At 36.9% G+C, this 18,768-nt stretch overlaps 1 protein-coding gene across 4 annotated transcripts in view; it reads left to right on the top strand.

Annotated features, from left to right (window-relative positions):
• Positions 1-18,768, top strand: part of NUDT6 (nudix hydrolase 6) — a 49,616-nt gene that overhangs the window by 1,302 nt on the left and 29,546 nt on the right. For 2 of the 4 annotated variants that reach the window (XM_032333342.1, XM_032333346.1), the window contains exons 2-3: positions 2,567-2,770; positions 6,932-6,987. In XM_032333342.1, the coding sequence (XP_032189233.1) occupies positions 2,567-2,770; positions 6,932-6,987 (260 nt within the window). The remainder of the gene's footprint in view (positions 1-2,566; positions 2,771-6,931; positions 6,988-18,768) is intronic. The other 2 variants (XM_032333343.1, XM_032333345.1) reach the window with 1 other exon arrangement.

The following is an 18,768-nucleotide window of genomic DNA, read 5'->3' as shown; positions in this document are numbered from 1 at the left end:
CATCTATGTAAATATAATTCAGCTAGTTCATTCTTTAATCATTTTCCTTCCCAAACTACTTGCCTCTTCACCGCATTTTCTCTCCTGCTTGTGAATAATTGCTGACTCCAACAGTATCCGCCATAGAAGAATCAAGCGAATGTTCATCCTCTAATGTATCTGCCGATGTGTGGGAAGACACAGGTGTTTATTGCATAGACTTGTTACTTGTCAGTGGCCAGGTGGTTAAAGCACTTCCTTAGTCTAAAAGGCAAAGCGTGGGTGTTGGGTTTAAAGTCACACATCCAGATTTCAGGTCCCGGGTTCTGACGGGTGCTTAGCCATTAGGCAAACCACCACTAAAAATATTTGCCTCTTAGGTTGCTTAGGTGAATAATGCCAACCCTAATTATTTTACTGGATACATGTGGTGATCAAAGATAAATTATAGGAAACTAATTTATAATCTACATAGTGCTATATACTTTTTATAGTTTTTTTAAATAAAATATTCTATTGCATTTATGAATTCCTATTGCTAGACACTTAAAAACTTTACGAATATTAATTCATTTAATCCTCATAACAACTCTGAGGTAAATACTGTTACCTTTATTTTAAAGGTGATGGTAGTGAGGCACAGAGAGATTAATTTCCCTTGGCTCTGGAATCTGTTCTTTTTTTTTTTTAATTTTTTATTTTTTATAAACATATATTTTTATCCCCAGGGGTACAGGTGTGTGAATCACCAGGTTTACACACTTCACAGCACTCGCCAAAGCACATACCCTCCCCAATGTCCATAATCCCACTCCCTTCTCCCAACCCTCCTCCCTGGAATCTGTTCTTAATGCATTATGCTGCCTCTAAGAGCTAGTGCAAATTTTGTTATTAAGTCAAACTAGCTTTTCACTTGATTAGAATGATTAGGGAGGATATGGGAATTTCCTGGGGTCATAAAAATGTTCTGTAATCTTTATTGGAGTGTGTTACACAGGTGTATGTATGTGTCAGAACTCCTTAAATGTACACTTAAGATTTGTGCCCTTTATGTAATTGTACATCAATTTTAAAAAGATTTAAATCAGAAAGAGATGGGTGAGAAGGATCTGACTCCATAGTCCCAAATCAAGCAGCTTTTGTGAAAGGCTCCCATGTGTTTGTCACTGTAATAGATCCACTGCCTTTTAAAGAAGTAGAGAACATGGTCCTTAACAGGGAGTCACTGCACAGCTGGAGAAGAGAAGAGGCAGAAAAAGAAATTAACCATTAAATGAATAATCAAGCCTTCCCACCACCACACACGCACACAATTTGCAAGATTATTGTAAAGATTAAATGAGGTGATTGATGGAGAAAATGATCTGAGAATACTGCTGTATTCTTCACGCATAAATTAGGGGTGATAATACTTGCCTTTCAGGCTGTGAGAACTTAACAAGATAATATATATATTATATATAATATATATACAGTGTCTGGAGCTTAGTGAGGACGAAATATTGGCATCTTTTTCTTCTGGTTCAATCTTAAGAGAATTTACAGAAGTCAAAACAAAAATGTACGTTTATCTTGGTATTACTTATAAAGTAGAAATAATTTATCCAGGAGTAAGAGGTTTGTTAAGTAGTTTTTGGTGTACTTATCTGAGGAAAATTATACTGTCATTAAAAACTTATGTTCCTTACAAATTTTAATGTTTATAATAAGTAGTAAAAGATATGCTGTAAATTATATATGGTGTGATGTCAATTCCAAAATTATATTCATGGAAAAATGTCAAAATTTAAGTTTTTATCTCTGCATGCTAGTAAGATAAGTTTTGATTTTTTCATTATATTTTCATTTTTTTTTCTAGGACTAGTATACGTTATTAAAAACATAGAGTTTGGGTGCCTGGGTGGCTCAGTGGGTTAAAGCCTCTACCTTCGGTTCAGGTCATGATCCCAGGGTCCTGGGATCCAGGCCAGCATCGGCACAGGCATCGGGCTCCCTACTCGGCAGGGAGACTGCCTCCCTTCCTCTCTCTCTCTGCCTGCCTCTCTGCCTACTTGTGATCTCTGTCTGTCAAATAAATAAATGGAATCTTTAAAAAAAAAAAAAAAACCGTAGAGTTTTAACCACCTTGAAATTTATAAGCCAAAATAATTATGACAGAACTCTTAAAGTGTAAGTAGAAGCCCATAAGAGTCATTTATAAAGATTAAAACTAAGGATGTTAAAGGGAACAGCAATTTATTTTGTTTAAATCAAGTTTTTTTGTTCATTCTACAAATATTGAACACCAGTTTTGCGCCACGCAGTGTGTCAGGTGATATGAATTACTAACTCTATCCTTAAGGAATTCAGTCTGCTGGAAAAATCCCATAACACGGTACTAATTACAATAAAACATAGCTCCTGTGCTGTGATATAAGCAGAGCAATTTAGGATTCCCCTCCCCCAACCCTTCCTAGCTAACAGCAAAGGGAGGTGGATGTTTTAGGATGGCTTTTTGGAAGGGGTGATACCTGAAATGAGTTTTTTATTTCTTCCGCTCTTTTCACTAGAAAATGTTTACAGATTTTTATCCTCATTTGCATTTTAGCTGCAATACAGCAATGGAGATCAGAAGGTAGGATAGCAGTATGGCTGCACATCCCCATCCTCCAAAGCCGATTTATTGCCCCTGCTGCTTCCCTGGGTTTCTGCTTTCACCATGCAGAATCGGATTCATCCACGCTGACCCTGTGGCTGGGAGAGGGACCCAGCAGATTACCAGGATATGCTACACATCAAGTAGGAGTTGCAGGTCAGTTTCAAACTAACAGTAAAATTGACCTTTTAGCAGTTTCGCCCAATTTTTTCTTACAGCTAAGTGGTATTTTATTCATGTGTAATGAACAGCTTGATCTTTGGGATTATTAAGGAGTGCTTTAAACAGAAGTTTGTCTTACGAATCAGCAGAGGGCAGCACACAAAGCAAGTTTGGTGTTTAGTTTTCCAGAGGATAATTTTCAACATTTTTACATAGGTATTTGAACTTCAGTATTCAAATATTAACACTGAATTAGGAGCAGGAGTAAGTCATTATGGTAAAACATATTAGTACTAATTATGTAAGTGTGTTAAGTACAAGATAACTTTTAAGTGAAATTTAAGGTAAAGGAAAGCAGATTTTTTATTTGGGCATTACTTCTTAAGGATATTTACATTAAGTTATGATGTGAAACAGTTGTTTAAGATACACAATTTAAGTATATTATGGATTTTTCAAGCCAGTGATTAACTCCAAAGATGTGGTCTTGAGAAATTCGCTCCAGGTTAAGACTGGAGTTCTCAAATTGTAGGGTGCATCAAAATCACCTGGAGGACTTGCTGAAAACACCCTGCTGGGCCCCACATCTAAGAGTTTCTGATTCAGCTGGTGTGGGATGTTGCCAGAAAATTTGCCTTTCTAATAAATTCTTTGCTGCTACTGGTAATGTTAATTCTGGTCCCTGGACCGTCCTTTGAGAACCAGGACTAAGAAAATTCTTAGACTTCCAGGAAAAGTGAAATAGTAAAGACTCCTGATGAAAACAGTATTATATGTAAGCTAGTAACTTAACTAATAATTTTATTTGCCTTCATACAACTTACAAGCGTTTTCAAAGGTAGTGTGCACCTTTGAGGTTAAAAAGGAGTTGTTCAAAGATGCCTAATGTTTTCTGTATCCATGATCTCACTCACTTGTAACAAATAGAGACATAGAAATTTCCATTCTGCTCTACTTCAAAAGACTACTTGGCAATTTGATGACACCCTCACACTTCATTAGAAAGTCATGCAATTATCAATTCATTGGTACAGTCTTTTTAAATTAGATTTTTAAATCCAGTTATTACTACAGAATTAGTAATATATGCATAAAGAATATACTATGAAGCCCTTGTTTGTAACTAAATACTACAGTATATATTATAGATAAGATACACCGTAGGAGTTCAGGCAATGAGAGATCTGGAATTTGAACAGTCTTGAAGTATAACTAGGATATGAAGTGGCTATTAGGGGTGGCAATGAAATCATATAAGAAATTGTTTTGAAAAGGTATAGCATTTTTTAGGTGAAGGGAAAATAATTGACATTTATTGTTCTAAGCAACAGGAGGTAGGTATAGCAGATGAACATATCACCATAAAATACACCACTCTGAATATCTGCCATATTGATTATTTTGAGCTCGAGAAACACTAGATACAGGAAGGGTCTTTTTTTTTTTTTTTTTTTTTTAACCTAAAAGCAGGGCATAAATTTTTTGTACCAGGAAGAGGAGACATTCTTATGGAAGATGGCGAGCTGACACCAAGTCGAGTCTATACAAATAAACCTTATTAAAATAACCCTTGTATCCCTAATTTGCCCCCATATATGTCCTAGTCATTTTCCCACCATTTACCTCCCTTATCCCAACCCCCTTTTTCTTTTGTCTTGGCTCCATAATTCATTGCTCTTTGTTAAAATGATATATATATACCCCTGGGCTTAAACACTTTTTTGGGATTTTCACTCCTTTTAATCATCTTCCATCACCAGCCAGTCCATGTAAATATGAAATCATATATATGTAAATATAATAAATTAAAAATATATGTATTTTTTTTCTCCATTAATCTGACAGAAGACATTCTGTCAGCTCAGTTCACAGCCCTAGATACATAACCTAAGCGGGTAGAGGAAAATTCTTTCCTCCCCTACACTGGAATGGAGTGAGCTATGGTTTTGTTACTGTTCTTCAGACACAGCGAGCTTGTGTCTGCCTCGGAACTTTAACACCTATTGGCTCCTCTTCCTGTAATGGTCTTTGCCAGGGCTTTATCTAGCTCTTTAGAGCTGAAGTTTCTGCTCCAACATCTCAAAAGTCTCCTGACCCTCCTCTCTAACATACAGTCCTCCTGCATGCCAATCTCATCATTCGTGGCCCCTTTATCCAGGTCTGTTTTTCTGTATAGCACCCATGACAATCTAAAATTATACCATGTACTTAATTTCCCCCACAATAATATAAAGTCTGTGAAGGCAGGTATTCTGTCTTTTCCACCACTGTCTTGTCAGGTTCAAGATAGTGTCTGGCATAAAGTAGATAAATATTTCTTGAATGATTAGATAGCTCTTAGAAACTTAAGTCCCCAGAGAGCACGGTTGTCTAGGGAAGGGACACTTGCATAGTGCAAATACCAGCTCAGAATCCAGACAGTTTTAGGGCTGTGTGAATATAAGCACTAAAAATGATACCACTCACATGAGTATTGTGAGGAATACCTGAGATAATGTGCATAAAGCACTTAGCACAGTACCTGACTAATCATAATAAAATAATAATTTCTCTTTAATCCCTGATCTCTTTGTGTTTATTTATCTTTTAAGTTGTGACCAGCAGGGGTCGCTCGCATTGTACTTTAGCTTTGCTGATTTTGTCTTTGAAGTATTTTGCTTTTGTTTATAATTCATTAGGGAAAATTGCAATTTGAGTAATCACAAGTTATTAAAATTTAAGAGTAGGTTTCCTTGACATTTCTTTGGCATTCTAACCTTATAAAGTCCAGTTAAATTATAGTTTATGCTTTCTAATGGAAGCCAGCATTAATGTTAATTATATCTCACTTAGTGGTTTTCCTTTTTTTAAACACTAAAATGTGCAGTTTTCATTTCAGAGAAATTTGCCCTTCCTTGTGTTATATATACCTATACCTTTCTGTATTTTATTTCTACATAGCATTGGCTCCTCATGTTCTATATAATTTGTTACCTTCTCATACGCACACCAGAATGTAAGCCCACTTAGGATATTTTGTTTTGTTTACCACTATATCCCTAGACCTCAATAAATGCCTGACATATAACAGGGGTCAATTACTATATAAAGAATCCATAAGTATTATATATAGGAACTTAATTAATCTTAAAAGGGTGTGTAGAATATATCTTTTTAACAATATTTCCTCATATTATGTAAATATAAGTATTTTTAAATTACAGCATTTAAAGGATTTAATGCAAATCATTAAGGTATCATTTATATTTTTGACCCAGGATTGTCAAAAAACTAATAGACCTTCTTTATTTGAGTCCCTAACATCTAGCCAAATGTGTAGTATGCTTGGCAGTGTATATACTGAATGAATAAATGAAAGGATTAGAACTTAGGACATATATAAAATAAACAGTTATCCCAAAGCAACATATTGGTATGTTATAAAAGTCATATACACACATGATAAAAAAAAAATACATACATGTAAGTGGCTTCAGGGAGATCCTGAACTGAATATTGAGATATTTGAGACTTAGATTATCAGGGGCACAACCCATGTTCTATACAAGGAATAAAAATGAGAATAGAGGGGCGCCTGGGTGGCTCAGTGGGTTAAGCTGCTGCCTTCGGCTCAGGTCATGATCTCAGGGTCCTGGGATCAAGTCCCGCATCAGGCTCTCTGCTCAGCAGGGAGTCTGCTTCCTCCTCTCTCTCTCTCTGCCTGCCTCTCTGCCTACTTGTGATCTCTCTCTGTCAAATAAATAAATAAAATCTTTAAAAAAAAAATGAGAATAGAAAAGTCACTTCATTTATTCAATAAATGTTTTTAAGCACTTAAAATATGACATTAAAATAAGTGCTACGGAAGGATAGAAAAATTAATTTCTTTATCTATGTACCATCAAGAATAGATGATATAGAGAAGAAATTTATGGGACTGGTTATCCTACAATTAAGCATATGCTAGAACCATCATTAGTATTCCAGGTTGTTAAAAGAACCTGAGAAGCTGAGCAGTTTATTGCTGGAGAGATTTTAAAAGTGTCCATGGATGAGGTAGTAATTTATCCAGGCCTTCCAGGATGGGTACGATTTTGGTGACCACAGATAGGCATATGGGAGGAGTCGAAGGTGAAAGAAATATTTCTCAATTATCTTTTACTTTTCCCCCAACAGGAGCTGTATTTGATGAAAATACTGGAAAAATATTGGTTGTACAAGATCGAAACAAAGTAAGTTGCTTTTTCTTTTTAAAATTTTTTTTAAATTCTAGTTTAATTAACCTACAGTGTTGTATTAGTTTTAGGTGTGCAATATAATGATTCAGCAGTTCTGTATTTTCTCAGTGCTCATCACAGTAAGTGTACTCTTAATTCCCTTCCTCTGTTTTACTCATCCCCACACCTACTTCCCCTCTGGTAGCCACCAGTTTATTCTCTATAGTGAAGAATCTGTTGTTTGGTTTGCCTCTTTTTTCCTTCAACCATTTGTTTTGTTTAAGTTGCTTCTACTTTGTAAATTGCTTTCTAAATGTTCAGTTCTCTCTAGAGGAAAATAAAATACAGAAATTTTTATATGCTCAAGGAATTACAGAAAGATACTTTAAAAATTCTTTCTAAGCAGTTGTGGATCAGGATTTTTTTTTTAATTCAAAAATATAACTATGGAGGCCTTGAAAATGTCAGGATAACCTCACGTTCCTCACTATTATTTTATGGCTACAGAAAAATTATAAATGGCTATATTTAGGTGGGAAGACAACTGTGTTTCTCAGAGACTGACAAGATATTCTTCCATTCATTAAGCATTCAGTAAGCTCCCATTCTGAGCCAGGCGATGAGAATACAAAGATTAATAAAACAGTTTCCCTCATGTCCTGCAGTTTACTACCTATTTGGGAAAGCAGTCATACAATAGACAGTAACATTCACTTTGCCTTTAGAAAATCCCTGAAGACTTCTCAGAGGAGATAACATTCAAACTGGGTCTTGAAGAATGAATAGGAGCTTACCAGGCCAAAAAAAAGTGGCAGGGGGAGTGGGAGAGAGAAAAACAGAAAATTTAAATGGCAAATAAAAAGGCACAGAGAATTTACAAATGTCCTAACACGGTATCTTAGTTTGTTCAAGCTACTATAACAAAAATACCATAGACTGGGTGGCTTAAACAACAGCCATTTATTTCTTATTTGGAGGCTGCGACAAGTTCAGGATCCTACCAGATTCAGTGTCTGGTTGGTCCCTCTTCCCAATTCATAAATGTTCATCTTCTCAGTGTCCTCACATGGCAGAAGGAACAACAGTTCTCTCTGGGGTCTCTTTTTAAGAGCACTATTCCCATTCATGAAGACTCCACTCTCATGACATCATCACCTCTCATAGGTGATGCCACACTGGGGATTAGGATTTCAGCATGTGAATTTGGGTCCATTCCATGTAGTGTATAAATAATGGTTAAGAATTTCATTGTGGCTAGAAGTATAGGGAGTGGTAAAATATTTTATTTGAGTGGTAGATTAAGAACAGAATATAAAAAGCCTTGTACAACAAAATAAGTCTAGTCAACCAGAAGCAACAAAAACTTTTAAGAGAAGTACCATGGTTACCATCAGATGTTTTCATATTTAGGACTGAAAGTGAAAGAGAATAATTATTTTGATACTTTCTGAGACTTCAGTAATATTGATAGACAGAGTCAAACATTTTTCCTCAATATATATGCTCTTAAATTTTAAACTAAATATTTGTAACAATATCTAAAAGTATTCAGAATTGCTATCTAAAAAGCATGTTCATATTTATAAGGAACTTTCAAAGTTTTAGTTAAGGCAGGATCTCTGACTCAAACGAAGATTGATTGTCAACAAATATTTTGAGTACCTGAAGTAATATTGTGCCTAGCCCGCAAGAACTTTTACTATTTATTTATTTTTTATTTTTTTATATTAACGTATATTGTTGTATTATTAGTTTCAGACGTAGAATTGAGTGATTCATCAGTTGCATGCAACACCTCGTGCTCATTACTTTAGTGCCCTCTGTAATGTCTATCACTCAGTTAATCCATCCCCTGCCCACCTCCTGTCTAGCATCGTTCAGTTTGTTTCCTATAATTAAGTATTTTAGGATTTGTTTCCCTCTATGATTCTGTCTTGTTTTATTTTTCCTTCCCTTCCCTTATGTTTGTCTCCTTTGTTTCTTAAATTCCACATGTGAGTGAAATCCACATATGACTGAAGTGGCAAGATTTCATTCTTTTTGATGGCTGAGTGATTATATATATATATATATCATATCTTCTTAATCCATTCTTCTGCTGATGGACATCTGGGCTCTTACCATAGTTTGACTATTGTGGACATTGCTGCTATAAACATTGGAGTGTATGTGCTCCTTCGAATCACTATGTTTGTATACTTCGGGTAAACACCTAGTAGTGCACTTGTTGGGTCATAGTACAGCTCTATTTTTACTTTTTGAGGAACCTCCATACTGTTTTCCAGAGTGGCTGCACCAGTTTGTATTCCCACCAGCAATGAAAGAGGGTTCCACTTTCTCCATATCCTTGCCAACATCTGTTGTTTCCTAAGTTTTTTTTATTTTAGCCATTCTTACCTATGTGAGGTGGTATCTCACTGTGGTTTTGATTTGTATTTCCCTGATGCCAGGTAATATTGAGCATTTTTTTCATGTGTCTATTGGCCATTCAGATGTCTAATTTGGAGAAGTGTCTGTGTGCATGTCTTCTGCCCATTTCTTGATTGGATATTTTGGTTTTTGGGTGTTGATAGGTTCTTCAGAGATTTTGTATAGTAGCCCTTTATCTGACAAAACATTTGCAAATATCTTCTCCCAATCCATAGGTTGCCTTTTGGTTTTGTTGACTGTTTCCTTTGCTGTGCAAAAGCTTTTATCTTGATGAAGTTCCAGTTGTTCATTTTTGCTTTTTCTCCTGGAAGAGAACACAGGCAGCAGCAACTTCTTGCTAGATACATCTCCAAAGGCAAGAGAACTGTCTCACAGTTACGTCTTTCATCCATTTTGAGTCTGTCACTGGTACATGGTGTAAGAAAGTGGTCCAGTTTTATTATTCTGAATATGGCTGTCCAATTTTCCCAACACCATTTGTTGAAGAGACTTTTATCCGTTGGACATTCTTTCCTGCTTTGTCAAAGATTAGTTGACCATAGAGTTGAGGGTCCATTTCTGGGTTCTCTATTCTGTTCCATTGATCAGTGTGTCTGTTTATGTCACTACCATACTGTCTTGATGATTACAGCTTTGTAATGTGGCCTGAAGTCTGAAATTGTGATGCCTCCAGCTTTGGTTTTCCTTCTCAATATTCCTTTGGCTACTCAGAGTCTTTTCTGGTTCCACAGAAATTTCAGGACTGTTTGTTCCAGCTCTATGAAACATGCTGATGGTATTTTGGTAGGGATTACATTGAATGTGTAGATTGCTTTGGTTAGTATAGACATTTGAACATTTGTTCTTCCAATCCATGAGCGTGAAGTATTTTTCCATTTATTTGTGTCTTCCTCAATTTACTTCATAAGTGTTCCATAGTTTTCAGAGTACAGATCCTTTACCCCTTTGGTTAGATTTATTCCTAAGTATCTTGTGATTTTTGGTGCAATTGTAAGGCTTGATTCCTTGATTTCTCTTTCTTCTACCTCATTGTTAGTGTATAGAAATGTGACTGACTTCTGTGCTCTGATTTTATATCCTGTTACTTTGCTGAATTCCTATATCAGTTCTAACAATTTTTTAGTGGAGTCTTTAAGGTTTTCTACATAGAGTATCATGTCAGCTGCTTAGAGTGAAAGTTTGACTTCTTTACTGATTTGGATCCCTTTTATTAGTTTTTGTTATCTGATTGCTGAGGCTAGAACTGCCAGTACTATGTTAAACAGCAGTGGTGAGACTGGATATCCCTGTCATGTTCCTGACCTTTGGGGAAAAGCTCTCAGTTTTTCCCTGCTGAGGATGATATTTGCTATGGGCTTTTCATATATGGCTTATATTTTATTGAGGTATGTTCCCTCTGTCCTTACACAGTGGAGAGTTTTTATCAAGAAAATGCTGTATTTTGTCAGGTGCTTTTTCTGCATCTATTGAGAGGCTCATATGGTTCTTATCCTTTATTTTATTAATGTAATGTACCACATTCATTGATTTGTAGATGTGAACACCCTTGCAGCCCAGGAATGAATCCTACTTGGTTGTGGTGAATATCTTTTTAATATCCTACTGGATCCTATTAACTAGTATCTTGTTGAGTATTTTGGCATCCATGTTCATCAGTGATATTGGTCTGTAATTCTCCTTTTTGATGGGGTCTTTGTTTTTGGAATCGAGGTAGTACTGGCCTCATAGAAAGAGTGTGGAAATTTTCCTTCCATTTCTATTTTTTGGAATAGTTTCAGAGGAATAGGTATTAGTTCTTCTTTGAATGTTTGGTAGGCCTTCACTTGGAGGCCATCTGGCCCTGGACTCTAGTTTGTTGGGAGACTTTTGATTCCTGATTAAATTTCTTTTCTAGTTGTGGGTCTATTCATATTTTCTATTTCTATTTCAGTTTGGGTAGTTTATATGTTCCTAGGAATGCATCCATTTCTTCCAGATTGCCCAGTTTGTTGACATACAATTGTTCTTAATATTCTCTTACAACTGTTTGTGTTTCTTTGGTGTTGGTTGTGATCTCTCCTCTTTCATTCATGATTGGGGGTGGGGGGGGGGCCTTTCTCTTTTCTTTTTGATAAGTCTAGCTAGGGGTCTGTCGATCTTATTAATTCAAAGAAGGAGCTCCTGGTTTTGTCAATCTGTTCTACTGTTCTTTTGGTTTCTATTTCATTAATTTTTGCTCTAGTCTTTATTATTTCTCCTTTCCTGCTGGATTTAGGCTTTATTTGTTCTTTTTGCAGCTTCTTTAGGTGTGATGTTAGGATGTATATTTGAGACTTAACCTTGTTTCTTGAGAAAGGCTTGTATTGCTATAAACTTCCCTCTAAGGACCACCTTTGCTGCATTCCAAAGGTTCTGAACAGTTGTGTTTTTATTTTCATTTGTTTCCATGTATTTTTTTAATTCTTCTTTAATTTCTTGGTTGACCCATTTATTCTTTAACCTCTCTAACCTTCATGTATTTGTGTTTCTTCCAGATTTTCTCTTGTGATTGAGTTCAAGTTTTAAAGCATTGTGGTCTAAAATATGCATAATATAATCTCAGTCTTTTTATACAATTTGAGATCTGATTTGTGACCCAGTATGTGATCTATTCTGCAGAATGTTCCATGTGCACTCAAGAAGAATGTGTATTCTGTTGCTTTAGGATGGAATGCTCTGAATATGTCTATGACATCCATCTGGTCCAGTGTATCATTCAAAGCTCTTGTTTCCTTATAGATTGTCTACTTATGATCTATCTGTTGCTGTGAGTGGGGTGTTCAAGTCCCCTGCTATTATTGTATTATTATCTGTATGTTTCTTTAATTTTGTTATTAATTGGTTTATATATTTGGCTGCTCCCAAATTAGGGGCAGAAATATTCACAATTGTTAGATCTTGTTGTATAGACACTTTTGTTATAATATGGTGTCCTTCATCCCTTACTACAGTCTTTGGTTTAAAATCTGGTTTGTCTCATCTAAGGATTGCTACTCCAGCTTTCTTTGGATATCCATTAGCATGATAAATGGTTCTCCACCCCTTCACTTTCAATCTGGAGGTGTCTTTGGTCTAAAATGAGTCTCTTATAGTCTCTTGTATATCATTGGGTCTTGTTTTTTATCGAATCTGATACCTTATGTCTTTGGATTAGAGAATTTAGTATACTTATATTCAGAGTAATTATTGAAAGATATGAGTTTAGTGTCATTGTATTATCTTAAAGTTGCTGTTTCTGTAGATTCCTTCTGTTCCTGTATGATCTTTGTTATCTTTGGGCCCTCTCTTTTCTCAAAGGATCCCCTTTAATATTTCTTGCAGAGCTGATTTAGTGTTCATGAATTTCTTTAGTTTTTGTTTGTCCTGGAAACTCTTTATTTCTCTTCTATTCCTAAATTTTATTCCTAATAAAAATTCCTAATATTTCTCTTTCTGGATAAAGTATTCTTGGTTGCATATTTTCCCCATTTAGCACGATGAATATATCATGCCAGTCCTTTCTGGCCTGCCAAGTCTCTGTGGACAGGTCTGCTGCCAACCTTGTGTTTCTACCCTTGTAGGTTAAGGACCTCTTGTCCTGAGTGGCTTTCAGGATTTTCTCTTTATCTCTGAAATATACAAGCTTTATTATTAATATGTAATGGTTTTGACCTATTTTTGTTGATATTTGAAGGAGGAGGTTCTCTTTGCCTCCTGGACTTGGGTGCCTGTTTCCTCCCTGGATTAGGGAAGGTCTCAGCTATAACTTGTTTGTTTGTTTGTTTGTTTGTTTTTAAGATTTTATTTGTTCATTTGAGAGAGAGATAGAGAATACAAGCTGGGAGGAAGGGTAGAGGAAAAGGGAAAAGCAGACTTCCCACTGAGCAAGGAACCCCATGCAGGGCTTGATCCCAGGACCCTGGGACCATGACATGAGCTGAAGGTAAATGCCCAACCATCTGAACCACCAGGCACCCCTATAATTTGTTCAAACAACCTTCTGCCTCTCTTTCTCACTCTTCATCTTCTGGGACCCCTATTATCCAGATATCATTTTTCTTTATGGTGCTGCAGATTTCTCCATGTCTCCCTTCATGATCCAGTAGCTGCTTTTCTCTTTTTCTTAGCTTCCTTATTTTCCATCATTTTGTCTTCTATATCACTGACTCTCTCTTCTGCCTCATTTATCCTCCCTATTAGAGCTTCCATTTGTGACTGCATCTAGGTAATAGCATTTTTAATTTTGGCCTGATAAGATTTTAGTTCTTTTATTTCTACAGTAAGAGATTGTCTAGTTCTTCTATGTTTTTTTTCAAGCCCAGCTGGTATCTTTATAATTGTTGTTTTGAATTCTAATTCTCACATTTTTTTTTAAAGATTTTATTTATTTATTTGACAGACAGAGATCACAAGTAGGCAGAGAGGCAGGCAGAGAGAGAGAGGAGGAAGCAGGCTCCCCGCTGAGCAGAGAGCCCGATGCGGGGCTCGATCCCAGGACCCTGAGATCATGACCTGAGCCAAAGGCAGAGGCTTTAACCCACTGAGCCACCCAGGCACCCCTAATTCTCACATTTTATTTTTATCTGTATTGGATACTACCTCCTTTCTTTTGGGGTGAGTTTCTCCCTCTGTAATTATGTCTGGAAAAGAATAGAAGAAAGAGAAAGAAGAGACAAAAGTAACAACACCAGAAAAATACAAACAAAACAAACCAGAAGAAAAAAAAATCAAAATAAGAAAAAAAATCAAACAAAAAATGAAACAGGACAAAACACTAAACTAGATCCTTGCTGTATTTTGGTCTGTTTGTTAAAAGAAACTAGATCTCAAAATAGGAAAGAAAGGAAAACTTTTATATATAAACAAAAATAAAATAAAATGAAAGGAAAGGAAACCAAAATATTTTTAAGCGTACATCGTGTATATATAAAAATAAAAATTTTAAAAGAATAAAAATTGAAAAAATAAAATAGCTGAAAAAAAACTGAAAGACTAAAGAATAATATGAAAAAACTATATACTGTTTATCCCAAGAGTGAAGTTTTGCAGTTCTCTCTGTAAACTTGGCTTGTTAGTTGTTCCTTCTGGTCCTCTGGGGGAGGGGCCTGTTGCACTGATTCTCAAGTGTCCTTGCCCTTGTGGAATTGAGCTTCCCTTGTGAGGCAGCCAGGCTCAGTGCAAACAGCTCCAGATTACTCTATATGGCTCTCTTTTTCTCCCTGAAGGCGTTCAACACCAATGGGGGAATGAAAATGGTGGCACCCTGCTCTCTAGCCCCGGAGCTTAAAGCTTGCACTCCCCACTCTTCAGTGAGCCCTCATAGAAAAGCAATCACTATTGTCTCGCTGGCTTCCATTCGAACTTTGTATTTACCTAGTATGTGACTGAGCATTTTTATCTGAGGCATGTAACCCAGTTTCGAGTCTCCAGACTTTACGGACTTTTGTGCACAAACCCATGCCATTCCTCCCAGAGGAGGGATGGAGTCTTCCTGCCTTTTCCTGGGCCCCTGCCTAGAGAGTAGTCACAAGACCATGTAGTGGTTCACAGTTTACGGCAACACAGAGGAGAGATTTGGTGCCTAGACTCACTGTCTTCAGCTAGTTTCTCCACTCCAGTACCTGAGAAATCTGCCACTCTCCGGGACCCCATACTTCTTGTGAACCCGGGGATCCTGAGGCCCCACTCTCCAACCTGGGATTCTGTCCCACTTTGCTGCCTGAGCACCTTTAAGCCAGGGACATCCCCCATTGCACCTGACTTCTAAAAGTTCCAATTTTGTACTTAACTGCTTATAACACTTTGTGGTAGCCTTTTTTTTTTTTTTTTTTTTGTCAGAGAGAGTGAGCACAGGCAGACAGAGTGGCAGGCAGAGGCAGAGGGAGAAGCAAGCTTCCTGCTGAGCAAGGAGCCCGATGTGGGACTCGATCCCAGGACGCTGGGATCATGACCTGAGCCGAAGGCAGCCGCTTAACCAACTGAGCCACCCAGGCGTCCCTGTGGTAGCCTTTTTTTTTTTTTTTTTAAAGATTTGATTTATTTATTTGACAGAGAGAGATCACAAGTAGGCAGAGAGGCAGGCAGAGAGAGAGGAGGAAGCAGGCTCCCTGCTGAGCAGAGCCGGATGCGGGACTTGATCCCAGGACCCTGAGATCATGACCTGAGCCCAAGGCAGCGGCTTAACCCACTGAGCGACCCAGGCGCCCCTGTGGTAGCCTTTTAAGCAAGCTCCCTCCCTCCTCCGTATCTTCCAATATATCACTCAAGATTCACATCTCTGCACTTCCTATCTTCCAAAAAGTGCTTGCTTTTCTATTTGTAGGATTATAGCAATTCTTTCCTCAGATCTCCCATTGATTTCACAAGTGTTCAGAATGATTTGGTAACTATTTAGCTGAATTCCAGGAACCAGACAAAATTAGGGTCTCCTACCCCTCTGTCATCTTAACTCTTCCCTCTCTTTAGTACGTTTTATATTTGAGTTGGACCATTTGATGGGAATGACTGGAGAGTAGTAAGCATGAATGAGTGGTACAAGTTGGGCCTCATTAAAAGGGAGCCTGAGAGCCTGTCAGGGGAGTTTAGATTTGACATGGAACTAGTAACTCTTGAGGATTGTGACTGAGATGGCAAAGTAATGAAGAAGATATATGGCAAACATAAAATTAGTAATAATATGCAAATAGATTGTTAACTATGTGCTAAATGAGAGAAATTGGTATAAACAGAATGGACTTGGAATCAGGCTGACCTGAGTTCCAAACCCTGTGCCACTAGTACCTTGGCTAAGTCTCTGAGCCTTAGTTTCCTCCTCTTAAAATCTATATAATAATACCTTTAGTGGGATGCTTGAGTGGCTTTGTTGGTTAAGTATCTGCCTTCATCTTATGTCATGAGCTCAGGGTCTTGGGATTGAGCCCTGCATCGGGCTCCTTGCTTAGCAGACAGTCTGCTTCTCCCTCTCTCTCTGCTCCTCCCCCTGCTCATGTGCACGCTCTCGCTCTTTCTCCCTGTGTCAAATAAACATAATCTTTAAAAAAAAAAATACCTTTCTCGTAGAAAGGATCCGTTAGCTCTCTTTTCCAACTGAATCCATACATACTTGAAACACACAGAAGTGTAACACAAGAAATGTATAGCAGTGTAAATCAATGCTGGGTAGAATTACCTTAACTATAATTTTAATGCTTTGTGCTCTCATTTATATCAGTTTATATCAATACACAACAGAGTGATGAGCACTATATTTGTTTTTCTTTTTTTGAATTTGTGTAACAAAAAGCCAAGAAAGCTCTTCGTTTTCTTGCTAAGAATAATGTGAAAATAAGTAAAGATGTCTTTTTAGAGAAATATCTAATTACTGAAAGAGAGGCAGAGTCCTATTTAATTACTTAACCTCTGCCCTAGGCCTATAATACCTTAACATTTCCAGTGCTCACCTAAACTTTATAATGACATATGTTTTTCTGAACATTTTACTATATGTAACTAACAAAAGTTTTACTATTGCTTATAAAAGGTTTTTTTTTTAAGTTTTTATTTCAGTCACTCAGTGCCTATCTTGACCAATGCATTCCTTAATCCCTATCACCTACTTCATCTGTCCCCCCACTTGCCTCTTTTCTGATAACCACCAGTTTGTTCTCTGTAGTTAAGAATGTTTTCTTGGTTTGTCATTCTCTCTCTTTTCCCTTTGCTCATTTGTTTTGTTCCTTAAGTTCCCTAGATAAAGTGAAATCATTTGGTGTTTTTCTTCCTCTGACTAACTTATTTCACTTGGCATTATAGTACCTAGCTTGATTTATATCATTGCAAATAGCAAGATTTCCTTCTTTTTTTATGGCTGAATAATATTCCTGTGTGTGTGTGTGTGTGTGTGTGTGTGTGTGTATGTACACCACATCTTCCTTATCCATTCGTCAATGGATGGACACTTCAGCTGCTTCCATATCTTGGCCATAGTAAACAATGCTGCTATAAACATCAGGGTGCAGGTATCCTTTGGAATTATTGTTTTTGTATTCCTTGGATAAATACCCAGTAGTGCTATTGCTGGATCATAGGGAACTTCTTTTTTTCACTTTTTGAGGAATCTCATACTGTTTTCCAGAGTGGCTGCTCCAGGGTGCATTCCCACGAACAGTGCATGAGGATTCCTTATCCTACACATTGTCAGCAACACCTGCTGTTTCTTGTATTTTTAATTTTAGCCGTTCTGACAGGTGTGAGGTAATAGCTCATTGTAGTTTTGATTTGCATTTTCTTGATGATAAATGGTGATGAACATCTTTCATATGTCTGTTAGTCTTCTATATGTCTTCTATAGAAAATCATCTGTTGGGCGCCTGGGTGGCTCAGTGGGTTAAGCCGCTGCCTTCGGCTCAGGTCATGATCTCAGGGTCCTGGGATCGAGTCCCGCATCGGGCTCTCTGCTCAGCAGGGAGCCTGCTTCCCTCTCTCTCTCTCTGCCTGCCTCTCTGTCTACTGTGATCTCTCTCTGTCAAATAAATAAATAAAATCTTTAAAAAAAAAAAAAAGAAAAGAAAATCATCTGTTCATGTCTTCTCATTTTTTAATTAGATTATTTGTTTTTTGGATGTTGAGTTTTATAAGTTCTTTATGTATGTTGGATACTCTTTATTCCTCTGTCATTTGCACTGTGTTCTTCCATTCCCTAGGTTGCTTTTTAAGTTTTGTTGTTTCCTTCGCCGTGCAGAAGTTTTTATTTTGATGAAGGTCCAATAGTTTATTTTTACATTTGTTTCACTTGCCTCAGGGGACCTGCCTAGAAAAAAATTTGCTATGGCCAATGCCAAAGAAATTCTTGCATATGCTTTTTTCTAGCATTTTTATGGTTTCAGGTCTCACATTTAGGTCTTTCATCCATTTTGAATTTATTTTTGTATATGGTGTAAGAAAGTGGTCCAGTTTCATTCTTTTGTATGTAGCTGACCAGTTTTTCCAATACCATTTTTTGAAGAGACTGTCTCTTTCCTATTAGATATACTTTCTTTGTCAAAGATTAGTTGACTATATAATTGTAGGATTTTTTTCTGGATTTTCTATCCCATTAATATATGTGTCTATTTTTGTGCCATACCATACTATTTTGATTACTACAGCTCTGTGGTATAACCTGTCCAGAACTGTGATGCATCCAGCCTTGCTTCTCTTTTTCAAGATTTCTTTCACTATTCAGTGAGAAAGAAATATTTCACTATTCATACAGATTTTAGGATTATTTGTTCTATTTCTGTGAAAAATGCTGTTGGTATTTTGATGGGGATGGCACTGAATCTATAGACTACTTTGGATAGTATGGACATTTTAACAATATTTGTTCTTCCAGTCTGTAAGCATGGACTATCC

This window comes from Mustela erminea, chromosome 2 (genome assembly GCF_009829155.1).
Source record: "Mustela erminea isolate mMusErm1 chromosome 2, mMusErm1.Pri, whole genome shotgun sequence".
NCBI lineage: Eukaryota > Metazoa > Chordata > Mammalia > Carnivora > Mustelidae > Mustela > Mustela erminea.
This window is presented reverse-complemented; position numbering and strand designations above follow the sequence as displayed.